Here is a 14,370-nt window from a genome sequence, read left to right as displayed (position 1 = left end):
AACATCAACGCCTTAACAAGTTAAATAGGCTATCTCTACAGTATCCCAAATATAGCCTAACTAAAAAATAATCAGATATATAGTGAAGTAGCCTAGGCCTACCTACACAAAAACACGAATGATTTGCCAAACATAGTTCAACTAAACTGCTGAATAAAAGTTGCATCGGCATTACCTGATCCCATGTTGGGCACAATGACCTCACCTGAGAGAATGACGGCTGTAGGCTTCCTTTATCCCGCCTCTCAGGAGTTGTGATTGGATTAGCCTACCACAGGTAACCCAGTTTAGGACTTTGAGTGACATGGTCATTTCAAAGGCATGACCATTCTCTGGTAATTACAGGGTAGGCTATTATTCATTGTAGTACTTACAATATCTGTAGGCCTAGTAGTTACCTTGGATTTTGGCACAAGGGATTTTAACATCTAATCCTGTGTATTAATGTAATAAGTCCAGAAGCTCTGCATCTATGCACCACGCTTTTAGAGTAGCCATAGCCTATGAGACATAACAATCTTCTCGTGTAGAATTTAGCCTACTTTCCTGCCAAAGTGCTAAACCAAATACTGCATTACAAAATGCATTCATTTTTACAGGCATTTACTGCCATCTAGTGGCAAAACAACAGAATGTAATCTCCTCTCAACAAAGTCAAATGCATGTCTGCTAAATATTAAAATCTGGATTTTATTATATAGAGGGAGAGCAGAGAGCTAACAAACATTCAGAAAAAGTCCTGTTGGCAAATTTGAGGAAAAGTCGGCAAAGGGGCTATTTCACAAAATTTGAGGGTGCTGAATTCAAATATTTTGTTTACCAAGCTCAATTTTTAGTTTTTAGCTTAATAATTAGCATAATTCACATTATTTTTGGTTTTGCCATCAGATATGACAGGAATTGCAAAAAATAAGGCATTAACATACTCTTTATGTATCAGATATTTTGTAGGACAGGACAGGAATGACCCCAATGACCCTCAAGTAGCAGATGAAAATAAGCTAAAATTAAAATATAAATTGAAATAATAGCTAAAACTCAGTATGACATTTAGAAGCAAAATAGATTCCTTGATAATAAATTGATAGAATAGTAGGTGACTGCTCAAGTAGAAAGTACTTTGTCAGTAACTATTATGAACAGTTGTCAGTCTTTACAGAGGATTCACACTATATTTTTTTTACTAAAGGCGACTGTGCTTGCCTAGTTAAAGCATCTCACTGGTGCTCTTTCCTATCATTCAAATTCCAGCCATGCAAAAAAATGGAAGAATGCATATTTGAGGGTTGCTGAAGAGTGCTATGGAGATTGCATTATTTGCAAAAAAATAGACAAGATATCCTTCATAGTGCAACAAAAAGAAACATTCTCCAGTGCATCATAACTGCATATGATGCTGAAAGGGAAGTGGACCTAGAGCAAATCCTCAGCTATGAACTGATTAATGTCCCTGTACTGTAGCTGTTGCAGATAGTGATGGTTATTTATTTGTGAAGTGGAAATAAGTCTATCCTCACTCAAGTGCTGTCTAGCAATGTGGAATGTCCAGTAGTGATCACTGCAAAAACTGCTCATTCAACACTGGTAATAGATGCTCAAGATCTATATGTCTTTAGGACACCCATCTGACTGCAGCCCATTTAAGAAGTATGCAGGAATGTTTGTAAGAAACTTTTGTATCTTTATTTGGTATTTGTTATGTGATAGCAAATGATGTTGACTATCAAAGAAATAGACCTAATGTAGAATGCACACAGATATTGCAAAGGGCAGGGTCAAACTTTTTCTCATCTGTTGTTCTCCAGTTTTTACAAGGGCAGGGGTCATCCCTCTCCATTTTCAAAAAACTCCTGAAGACCCAGCTCTTTAGAGAACATCTCCTTTCATAGCACCACTTACAACAAGTCTTGCTGATCCTAGCACTTACCACCCGTCTTGAACTGACACTCAACTGTTTAAAAACAGCACTCACTGATGCACTTATTCTGACTGTACTCTACCGTTTTTAAATTGTCCTAAAATTGTTGAGAGAATTGCTTTAAAACTTAACTGTTACCATGTTGTTAGTCGCTTTGGTTAAAAATGTGTCAGCCAAATGTAATGTAATGTAATGATGGTGTAGGCCTATCTGATTAAGATCCAAAGAGTGGTTGAAACGTACTTATTAAATAACACTGGGAGCAAAGAAGACTATCTTCACTTTTTTCCCTTTGCAACTGTCAAAAGAAATCCCTTAAACACAGGAAGGCCTAGGATATCTTACATCAGATGGCCTAAAGATTCTTCTGCATAGCATTAAGTGATTGGCATGCAGTAATTTGAACACTGACCTTGATCTAGCCTACTTTGGCCATTTAAAGGAACCATATAAGATTGTGGTCAAAACTGGTACTACAATCACTTTCAAATTACTGTAGAGCAGTGTATCCCCTTCCCCTCCACTCTGACTGGCAGAGCTGGCAACCCGGATGCCGAAACACTACCGACTTTGATTAGTAGATAGGTGGAGGCCAAAACACAACATGGTGGATGCTTTTTAAATCAGTGATATAAGTAAAATGAACATGACAATGTCTATGACATATCAGGGCCATTTTATGATTAATTGAAATACATTTCTTACACACACAAACTACTATTTTACCGACTACAAAAAATAATAATTATGTAGGAAGTTTAGAAGTTTAAAACCCAGAATTGACCAAAAGTGCCAAATGACAATACACTTGGAGGAGGCCCGTTCTTTTCTTTTTCCAGATATTTTAGGATTTGGATATCGTTTTAGTATCGAGTATTAAGATATTTATGGCAGGTATTGTATCAAAGTCAAAATTTTGGTATCGTGACAACACTATGACAGAGCCACTCCATTTTCTAGATGTCGAGGATAGGAGGCTCTACCACCAACAGGTGATGCTGCTCAATGGCATATTAGAAGAGCACATTATCAAGCTCTAGGATGGAGGCAAGCACACATACCAAATCCAGTGTTACTATAAGTAAAATGTTTTTTACTTGTAGGTTGTTGCTTACGTAGATGCAGTTCAGAGTTGAAGGTTATCTGTGCAATTTGTTATTGTGATGAATTAAACACCACGAGTGACTCACTATGTTAGCAATAAAAATATGGTTGTGTTTTGATTAGAATTTCCGAGTTCAAATAAAATACCAATTTTATTTGGTTTTAGTGATCACTTTTGAAATCAACCCAATTTAGGGAAAAATAAGCAATGCTGATTATGCAGCTTAGAACTCAGAATTGAGCTTTTTGTAAACAAAATATTCAGAATCAGCACCCTCAAATTAGGTAAGAGGGGTGGTTTACCAACTTTTCCTCAAATTTGCTGTCACAAGTTCTCTTCTGTGAAGCTGCTCTCCCTCTAATATAAAGGATGGCTTAAAAATCTCAGCAGGTAGGTTCAATGTGTGAACCACAAATGGTCACACTGGACGATGGGACACTAGCCTAGGCTACCCCTGATATGGGCATAAAAAAAAACAAATCAAGAGATTTTCCTGCCTTTCATGAATGTTATAATGTTCAGTTTGAACAGTTGTTCTAGACAACTCTAAACATGTGCTTGTCACTTGTCAAATATGCTTCCAGTGACTGAGGACACAAACAGGAAATAACTTGACAAACCAATCATATCCAACTTGTTTTCCACACCCTGTCGAATCATCCAATCGCCGAACACACTTTTTAGTGAGCTCACTGTTTTACGTCGGTCAAGCGTAGCTTGTGCTGCTGTTGTAGGTGACTTATCTCCCTCTCTGAATTCAAGGTAGATATGCTGAATGTGTGTGCTGCTAACCAGTGTTAGATACAATTCAGAGGTCACCGTTTTAAATCTTGCAATATTTGACGATCATAGACAGACACAGGTATGTTCGGATGCGTTCAAGACATGTGCTCGTGAATGTGTTTCTTCCGCTTAGCGTATAGACTTTCAGTTCTTTTCCTTTGACATATTGCTCGCTAGGTGGTCGGCTAGCATTCTGACATGGAGCAATGTTATTGATAGATAGAATCTGCCCGGCTAGGCTAAACTGCCATAAGTTGTGAATCATAAATGTAAAACAGTTTTTTCACTCTTCTTTTTAGTTTGCCTGCCTCTTCAACTCTGCTGTAACTTAGCAAAACACGTTAACGTTAGCCTATAATGTTGCTTTTTTGCAGATGATTTGGAAACATCTAGCTGCTATCGTTGGACTGACCACCTAGTTAACGTTAACGTTATAACTGCCCATCAAACGCAACGGTGCAGAGAAAACACTTTTGCTTTTGGTTTCACGTTAACGTCAACGTTAGTGGTGGTGGGATAAGAATTGCGGTAGCACTAACGTTAACGGTAACGTGTATTACATTAGCTTGTTGGGTGGCTGGCTAGGTCACGATAATGGATAACGTTAACGTTAGTTGTCAAAGGCGCCACATCTAGCCTGATCAGTAGTATATCGGCACTTTCGCTAGTCCTACAATGTCTTGTGTTTGGTGTTTACTGGATTGAGGGTCGCCATCACCTGGCAGCCATAAATTGTTTTTCGTGAGATGAATTCGCTGCGTGACGTGGGATGCCCCATCTGTCAGGCTGTTTTAGTCACGTTGGCTCGCTTTCAGTGTTGCTGCTCAGCGGTTTGTATTTTCACGTTTATTCAGCACATCCTTGCTTTATCCCTTCAGTTTAGCCGTGACTCGACTGCATTTTTGTCAAGGGTTAAGGCAGTGTAAGTCACAGTGGATTTCGGGGAAGGGGCGGTTTTCTGAGCTGAAAACTGAGTTTCTTTTTTTTTTTTTACAGTTAGTGAGTCATCCCTTCCCCTTGATTCAGTACTTTGGAATGCGTTTTCACCACACTTTTTCTCTCACAGACATAAAAACATGAAAGTCACTAGTGTGGCCTGGATTGTGAAGACATGGGAGGCACCATTTTCACTTGGACCTAGGCTGTTTTACAGTCTTTCTTGCTTAGCCCACGGTGTCAGTATTACCCCTACAAAATCTAGTGAAACAAAAGCACACTCTTTTTCTTACTGACAAGTTGTGTTAGCCCCTGCATAGAAGGTCGTGTGTGCAGAGCTATTTCTGTAGGAAGGCTTAACTAAGGGGATTTATCTTTTTGTAATTTCCGCTATGAAATGATCCACCTCTGCCAGTATTTAATTCCTTGGGTTAATTTCATGAGTAGCCCTGCTGAGGACACATACATTAAGGATGACCACCAAGTGCTGTTCCAAAATGGCACCACTCAAACTGTTCCAAATGGAATATAATCTTATAATGCTCACACCTGGAATTCTTTGTTGTTTAGGGTCGAAGGTGAATATGTCTGGAGATATACCCCTCAATATCAACATCAAGGAGCCCCGCTGGGACCAGGGCACCTTTATGGGCCGGGCCCAGCACTTCTTCATGGTGACGGACCCCAGGAACGTGCTGCTGTCCGGCGCGGTGTTAGAGGATGCACGCGTCACTGTAGAGAACTACAGGTCAGTTTGGGAAAAGAAACTTGTTTAGTGTGCAGCAGCAGAGCCACTGCTGAAAGGGGAACATGTGGTTGTGCAGAACTAACTAATGTAGCTCGGCAATGGATGGAAAGATGGTTTCTACACTAAAGTTTTATAGGGAACAGGAACAGGGTACCAGATTGAACAGGAACAGAACCAGATTATTTTGGAAAGCCATAAGTAGGATAGAAATTGGGTAAAGTTACCCTGGGAAGTTAGAGGTCAGTGATGGATGCAGGGCAAATAAACATTTGGAGATGCCAATTGGTTGGCATGGGGGAGGGCCTTATAGTTACCAATGGGTGCTGCTGTTAAGTGGGTGGGTGTTTACAAAATGTGAGTCATTGTTGTTTTGGGGTTTGTGTGTGTGGCTGGTGGGCTGTATAGATTGCCATACATATATAGAATATAGAGTACCATATATATACATGTAGAGTTACTGTTGGTAAATGGGAGTGGGATGGCTAGATTGATTGATTGCATTATATTTTTCTAGTCATTGTTAAATGTTCAAAATATGGCTAGAGCAGTAGGCTTTGTCATTCATGACTCTTTCTAAATGTTGATGTATAATCCTTAATTTTAAATGCCAGCTTGCATTGTGGATGTGTGGGAAGCTGGTACTTTAATTAGCTCCACAGGGGAGCAGCTGTTTCCCTGTACTCTTTGCTCCATAACAGAGGCCGGCTAAGGGAAACAGTCCGAATTCCTTTTTTCACTTTTGTGATGATTTGCAGTGGGTGAAGAAATACATTGAATAGGAATCATGAAAATTCTGTTAAAAGCTGTTAGATGGTTTGTGCTGTTTTCTAGTGTGTACATTCATTTATTTACATACGGTATGTATAAGTTAATTTATTGACAACCATAAGCCATTGTCATTTGTCTCAGCGTGTATGGACCATGGACTTTAGATCTGTCAGGAAGACCACTTCAGGTGTGTGTGTGTGTGTGTGTGTGTGTGTGCGTGTGCGCGCGCAGACAAGGTATTGTGAGACCTGGACTGACCGAGGATGAGCTCTGGAGAGCCAAGTACGTCTACGACTCGGCTTTCCACCCCGACACTGGTGAGAAGATGATTCTGGTTGGACGCATGTCTGCCCAGGTGCCCATGAACATGACCATCACTGGCTGCATGCTCACCTTCTACAGGTAAATATCTCGCCTTCTACAGGTGAAAACCCTTTAATCACAACTCCCATGGGTGTGGCATTAAGATTTTAGCGTAAATAATAGTGTGTAAGAAGAATCCTTAAAGACCCTCAAATTCAAGGGAGCGTTCTTAAGCATCTGTGGGCACCAAACAGCAATAATTACTGAAGATGAAATGCCTTGTGTCTTTATTAACCCCAACATATGGGTAAAAAAAAAAAAGACAAAATAACCACTACAATCACATACCCACATTTATGTTGTCCTGCATGCGATCTGATCACTTCTCGCCTGCATCCTGAGGTCAAAAGCCATATGGCTGGTTAAACCAGAAAACACGCCAACAGGAAGCCTCTTAAGCTTAATGGTGCACGATGGTCATGGCCCATTGGTCTGACGGCCTCATGCTCTATAGGTCATGGCTGCTTCATTTCAGTCTATTTATGGCAACGTTTTGGACAGTATATCAGACAGACTCTAGTCTGAGTCTGAAATGTAACTTGAGACTGTGGTATTGATCAAGATGTCTAACGAGGAGCCTTTGACCTTGCTGTTGCCCTTCAAATCCTGTGTGGTATATGGGTTTTTCACAAGAGGGTTGCAGGGCTGCAGGATTTGATAGAAATTCTAGAGGTGTTTTAATCCATTCGTTTTCTGTTTTACTGTCTCCCCTCCCCCTCTTTCCTGTTGAATCATATTATTTCTTCACCTCTCTATCTTCTATCTGTCTTCTGTCCATCTCCCTGCTTTTTGCCCCACTCCATATTTGTCTCTTCGCTCTGCAGGACAACCCCAGCAGTGGTCTTCTGGCAGTGGGTCAACCAGTCCTTCAACGCCGTGGTCAACTACACCAACCGCAGTGGCGACGTTCCCCTGACAGTGAAGTAGGGCGACTTGCGTCTCTTCCTCCTTTCCTCCTCCTCCTCCTCCTCTACCTCTGTCCTGTGCCGCTGTCCTGAGCTGCAGCTCTCACTCCTGTCCTCTACCATCGTGTGTTGCGGTATAGCCTAAACGCACGTTTCCTTGCTACCTCAGCACGACCTTTGACCTGGGCTACTGCACGCTCATCCCGGGTGCTGGTGATGGCTTCCACCACACCCCTGCAGATGACCGTAGATATGACATAAAATGCATGTTCCCTGTTCTGGACTTCAGATCTGAAAAGCTGGCTTGTGGGGGGTGTTCAGCTGAAGTTGTGTACATGAATAGCTGATCATAAATCAGTCCATTTGATATCCCAGTGACTGATGCCAATATGATTTTGCCTGTTGTGCTGCATTGTGATGCTTTTTTTTTTAAGTATGACATCTACAGGTAAAATGTATGAAATTAATGAAAAATGTGTCATTTTATGTATAAAATGAGAATGTGTGGCAATTGAATATGGCCTGCTTGAGATCAACAGTGAGTGTGACATGGCATTATCTGTTTCAAAAGCTGCTGAGCTCTTGTATTCTGTGAAAGGCTGGAATGCTGCTCCGCCTGTTAGCTGGCTAGCTAGGCCCAGAGAGGCACTGCAGCACCGCTTGGGGAACCATGTGTAGTATGTGTGGGGTAATTATGAAGCCTGTGAGAAGAATGTGTGGAGTGTTGTGGGATGTGACCATGTGCCCTGTCTCTGGTTCATTCTGCAGTCAGTTGGGTGCAGCCTACGTCAGCGCCACGACTGGAGCAGTCGTCACAGCACTGGGCCTGAAGTCTCTCGCTAAGGTACTGTACGACCTTAAACACACACACACACACACACACACACACACACACACACACACACACACACACACAGAGAGATGTACAAAGCATGAAGCACAGCCTTTAACATCCATACATGTAGGTACACAACCACATATCAATACACACTCTTGGCCTGATATCTTACTAAGGTACCACGAGCATATAGTCATCCAGAGATGCGCAGCACAAACCACCCTGCTAGGTGTCACATGGTCCACCAAGTAACCTTCTGTGGCAGACACGAGACACACAGTCATAACAAGGCTGGGCTATGAGTGTCTTCTGTGAGTCATTCTTTCATGTGGGCACCGTTCCCACATGCTGGCACACACGTCTTGTGAACCAATAGCCGGGCTTCTGTTTCTTGGCCGCAGTTTTAGCTGCTAGCTGTGCCCCAAGTCCCCCAGCAGTCAAACTGTGTGGCCAAAAGAAAAAAAAAAAGCTGGGTAAAATTCATGCTGTTATTTGTCCACAAATTACAAAAGAGAGTTCTAGGGAGGTTAAATTGTGGCTATTGCATTTTGCAGTAGAGTTACTGTTTGTGCTGTGTATCAGATGGGCATAATTGTCAGTGGCTTTAGAGGAATCATTTTCACACCAATTGATGTATGTAATGGCAGCATAGTATTTTGGTGCCATGTTGGTGCCAAGCACTGCCTATGGTGTTAAATCCTACACTCTTGAGTGAATGCATGGATTAACTTTATTAATTCCCAAAGGGTAAACTACTTTGCTACCATGGACAACACACAGCAACAACACAAAGACAAGTACAGTAGAATGCACAACATATAATAATAAATAAATAGATAATGGCACCAGGCATAGACACGGAGAAAGTGCAATAGCTACTACAACATCACTGATAGGGTGACAAAAGTCTCAAAAAGGATGTGCAAAATGCAATGTACATGCTATGCTATGCCACCCTTGGCAAAGCTCCATATTACTACAGCAATCTGTCGATACAGCAGTACAATTGGCTACAATAATCATTAGATGGTAAAGACCAGTTTTTGCTCTCATGAGGCCAATATGCTGTGATTCATCTCTGTGAATGTAGTGTGAAGTCACTCTAAGCACGAGAGGCCTGATCACTTGCTTGTAGTGTGCTTTATCCCGCCGCTATAGACCCTTTCAAGAGTTCCATTATCAGCATCATAGTTGGCCCCACAAGACTTCCTTTTTAACATTCCATATGTTATCTTAATGCAGAGGAAGTAGATTGGGGCCCAAATAGAACGTTCAAGCATTGTTTTTGTTTTTATTGTTGAAAGGGTCTATAAGAAAAGCTGGTTTTATTGCCTACAGATGGCCTGCTATGCACATTGGCCTTTAGATGGGTCAAGCATATTGAACATAATTGTTTGTGTGGTTGTTTAGCTTCAGACACCTGCTAGTGTAACATGTAAGTTTATGCAAAATAAATCCTGTGAAATGTATGAATGCTCTGCAAACAGAATATAACAAACATGGTAGTACTGTATCCCCAGGAACCTATAAATACTTATAGATTGTGCTACATGTTATTGTGGAATAGCTGAGCCCATGTACAGTAAAGTCTCTTGTGTTAAATAACTAAGTGTTATCCGCAAATGTCTATGTGCCAAATTCCTTGTGGGAAAATCCCCGATATGACATACTTTAGATCATTTTTACGAGGAAGGCTCGAGGCTCGAGACTCAAGTTTGTGTAGACAAGAAAAAAAATATGTGTAATAATTGAACTACACAAGTGGACTTGCTTGCTAAATGCCAAAGTGATCTGTCACTGCTAATCTAGCCAGACCTTGATTGATTGCAGTGGACATGATTGCAGTTGACTTGAGTGCCTTGTAGGTTTGAACCCCCATTTCTCTTCTCCTCTCTTCAGCACCTGCCTGCCATCATGAGTCGCTTTGTGCCCTTCGCTGCTGTCGCCGCGGCCAACTGCATCAACATTCCCTTCATGAGACAGAGGTGAGTCATCGCAAATAATCCCCCCTAATGTCACTCTTCCACACACAGCGTCTGTGAAGATCATTCATGTCTCCGTCATGCAGTCAGTAATTCAACACAATAATGGTAGTGGTGGTAATGATGATCGTGCAAATGATCAAAATACTAAAATGCTGGTGTGGAAGAATATGTAGGCAGTCATCTGCCTACATCTGGTCATCTCAAGTCAATATTTAGATGACTGTTTAGTTTTCCTGCTATTTTCGCTGAATAGTAGAGTAGCAGTACTAGAGATGAGAGGAAGATGTATAGTGTCTCAAAGAGTACAACGTGTAATAGAGTGAGGAAAAAGAAGAGTCAAAGTTCACCAGCAGTACATTTTTTGTAACTATTGCCCTTTTATGCTTTTACGTACTATTGTTGCTTTTGTTAATGTAATGCACATTGGATTACCCTTGTGTATAAAATGTGCTTTATAAATAAACTTGCCTTGCCTTACGTAAAAGAATAATGAAAGGCACTCTAGAACCGAACAGTATAACAGTGCTGGAGGGATGGCATAGTACATGAGGTGCATGTACTGTATAAGTAAGTATATATACTCTTTTGATCCCGTGAGGGAAATTTGGTCTCTCCATTTATCCCAATCCGTGAATTAGTGAAACACGCTCAGCACACAGTGAACACACGGTGAGGTGAAGCACACACTAATCCCGACGTAGTGGCGCACAGCGGCGCTCGGGGAGCAGTGATGGGTTAGGTGCCTTGCTCAAGGGCACTTCAGCCGTGGTCCTACTGGTCGGGGATCGAACCGGCAACCCTTCGGTTACAAGCCCGAAGCCCTAACCAGTAGGCCACGGCTGCCCCCCACAAAACAAATGTGACATGCTGTGTGTTCCCACAGGGAGCTGAAGTACGGCATCCCCATCACCGACGAGGAGGGCAACCGGCTGGGCGAATCGACCAAGGCGGCCCAGCAGGCCATTGTGCAGGTGGTCGTGTCCCGGATTGGCATGGCCGTGCCAGCCATGGGTGAGCATGCCGTGCCCGGACAGTGCCCTCAGTTGGTCTCCAGTGTGGGCTGGGCTGTTATTGATGTATATAAGGACTTGGCCTACACCAGGCTTTTCAGTGTGTTGCTTGCAACAGAGGTATTTTAAGGACGCAGTTTTATCACAGATGATTGTATAAGTGGGGCGCAGGGTGGGAGACTTTGGCTGCTCCATGTATCGCAGTCCACCATGCCTTGGGGTTACAGAGGGAAACTAACTCTGCTGCTTGTCCTTATGGAATGAAGGTGTCAGAAAGGATGGAGTTTTAAGTATAGTATAGTATAATATATATACTTTTTTGATCCCGTGAGGGAAATTTGGTCTCTGCATTTATCCCAATCCGTGAATTAGTGAAACACACACAGCACACAGTGAACACACTAATCCTGGCGCAGTGAGCTGCCTGCAACAACAGCGGCGCTCGGGGAGCAGTGAGGGGTTAGGTGCCTTGCTCAAGGGCACTTCAGCCGTGCCTACTGGTCGGGGTTCGAACCGGCAACCCTCCGGTTACAAGTCCGAAGCGCTAACCAGTAGGCCACGGCTTCCCCAAAGTATATTTAACATGGTGAAGGTGACTGATGGGTTGCTTTGTTTTTGCTGTCATTCCTCTCTCTCTCTCTCTCTCTCTCTCTCTCTCTCTCTCTCTCTCTCTCTCTCTCTCTCTCTCTCTCTCTCTCTCTCTCTCTCTCTCTCTCTCTCTCTCTCTCTCTCTCTCTCTCTCTCAGCTATCCCTCCTGTTATTATGAACGCACTGGAGAAGAAAGCCTTCATGAAGGTATTCAAAGACACTCACATACACATAATGACTTAATTCCACATGAAACAGTACCATTACATTACTTTACATTTAGCAGACACTTCTTGACCAAAGTGACTTACATAATGTCAGCTATATTACAAGGGATCACATTGTCCCCGGAGCAACTTGGGGTTAAGTGCCTTGCTCAAGGGCACAACAGTGGAAGCCGGGAATTGAACCGACAACTTTCAGGCTACTGCACGCTAGCCCAGCTCCTTAACCACTACACTACCACCGCCCACTACCACCATGGCAAAAGCCTTACATTATCAGCAACAGAAGTAATAGAATAAGCCTAGAAGGCATCACTGTTTTTGCAATGGTGAACATGGCACGTCTATCAGTGTTCCTTTAGGTATGAGGTATGCTATCTCTGGAATGTGGATTTAGAGTAGAATGTTGGAGATGCTGTTTACCGTGTCTGTGGGTGGGGAATGGAATACCTGTGAATTCCTCGGGCAGAAAAGTGGATGTTTGTGTCTCTCTTACTTGCTCTCCCACTGTTCATCCTTAGTTCCCTGTCTTCAGCATCTCTCATCTCTTCCGTTTGTGTTTCCAGCGGTTCCCTGTGCTCAATGCTCCAGTCCAGGTTGGCTTGGTGGGATTCTGGTGAGCGTATGAGATTGAAATGATACTCTAGCACTCCATATTTAGCTGACACCATTGATGATGATACTATTCATAATACTATTGAAAATGAAAAATGTATTTCTTGTTTTTCCCACAGTTTGGTGTTTGCTACTCCTCTGTGCTGTGCACTATTCCCCCAGAAGAGGTATGTAAATGTAAATGCACTGTGCCGGAAGTACAATTTTATATTATTTATACATTTGTTTAACAGGGACAGTGCACAGTAGTACGATATGGTCAATTTGGTATATAGTTGTTTTGATCAGTGTGTCCAGAGGTGTGTGGGTGCATTATTTTGTTTGAATTGTGTGTATCTGTGTCCAAGTGCTGTGTGTCTGACCTCTGTGTGTGTGTGTGTGTGTGTGTGTGTGTGTGTGCGCTTGCGCGTGCGCGTGGGTCTTTTGCAGCTCCATGAGTGTGAGCAGCCTAGAGGCGGACGTTCAGGAACGGATACGAAAGAGCAGCCCCCACATCTCTACCGTCTTCTTCAACAAGGGCCTGTAGACACCCCCCGTCTCACCCCCCCGTCTCACTCCGTAGAGCACACCGCACCCCCTCCTTCCTCTGCAGACAACTCCTCCTTCCTCTGCAGACAACTCAAAGGGTCCCATACAAATGTGTTCATACTTTGATATTTTGTACTTCAGTGTTAAGTTACCTCCTCTGGTCCTCAACTCCATACAAGGAAGAAAGATGCCCTACTATGCTGGAAGGATGTCATTAGGTCTGACTCAATGTAGGTTTTTTTTTTTGTTTTTTTATGGTTACAGAGATGATGAGTGGGGTCAAACATTGGTGTGGTTAGATGCTACCCATCTTTTAGATTTGGAATGAGTGAGTGGGTGTTTTGTGGTTGTTGGATGGGAAAGGTGGATATTTAATTGCTTATAACAATTTATCCATTTGCAGCTAAGCTTTACTTGCTTTATGTATTTATATTCGTCTTGAGTTTTGCTGTTTTCCTTTAATGTCTATTTATTTAACTCGTATTTATGCTTTCTTTGAGTTGCTTCTTTATGTGTTTCACAGTGGTTGGTCAATCCTTTTCTTGGTGATGCAGATCATTACCATTGTGTGTCATCTTGTCCCCTCCTTCTGTTACACATAAAATATATATATATATATATTACTTTTCAAGAAGTATGAACCCGTTGTGTAACTTACAGGTTGTAACTTTTTCGCTTGCTAGCTCGCTTACACACACACACACACACACACACACAGCATGCTCTGTCCTGTGCTCACAGAAGTGCTCTTAAACTCCATGTCCTTTACACACACTCAGCAGCAGGTGCTGAATGGCTGTACAAGCCCACCTGTTTCTTCTCTCGTTCAGCGTTTCTTGCCTCTGTTGGGTGTGTGTGTGGGTGGGTGGGTGAGCACAAGTCCCTACCTTTAGCAAGTATACCCACATCCATTAAAAGCTGGTGAGAACCCACCAGCATCCTCAGGTCAGCCCACGACCAACTAAATGGGTTAGCCCCTGGGCATAATCTGACCCTTAGTGTCCCCTTGACTGTAAACATTAATGATTTGTGATGTATAGCAAGTGTGTCTGACA

The 14,370-nt window shown here is 42.5% G+C and overlaps 1 protein-coding gene across 2 annotated transcripts; it reads left to right on the top strand.

Annotated features, from left to right (window-relative positions):
• The first annotated feature begins 3,717 nt into the window (after positions 1–3,717).
• Positions 3,718–13,359, top strand: sfxn3 (sideroflexin 3). Of its 2 annotated transcripts, none has more exons than XM_048269559.1 (11): positions 3,718–3,785; positions 5,313–5,490; positions 6,490–6,660; positions 7,446–7,544; positions 8,295–8,370; positions 10,264–10,349; positions 11,233–11,360; positions 12,106–12,155; positions 12,739–12,788; positions 12,907–12,954; positions 13,217–13,359. In XM_048269559.1, the coding sequence occupies exons 2-11, from the start codon at positions 5,327–5,329 to the stop codon at positions 13,311–13,313; spliced, it is 969 nt and encodes a 322-aa protein (XP_048125516.1). In that variant the 5' UTR covers positions 3,718–3,785; positions 5,313–5,326; the 3' UTR covers positions 13,314–13,359. The 2 variants fall into 2 exon arrangements, with proteins under 2 accessions (XP_048125516.1, XP_048125515.1); XM_048269558.1 differs by having other exon boundaries at positions 3,779–3,885.
• The last annotated feature ends 1,011 nt before the right edge of the window (positions 13,360–14,370 follow it).

The sequence above is a fragment of the Alosa alosa genome, chromosome 18 (assembly GCF_017589495.1).
Source record: "Alosa alosa isolate M-15738 ecotype Scorff River chromosome 18, AALO_Geno_1.1, whole genome shotgun sequence".
NCBI lineage: Eukaryota > Metazoa > Chordata > Actinopteri > Clupeiformes > Clupeidae > Alosa > Alosa alosa.
Note: the sequence above shows the minus strand (reverse complement) of the source record. Positions and strands in the feature narration are given on the sequence as shown.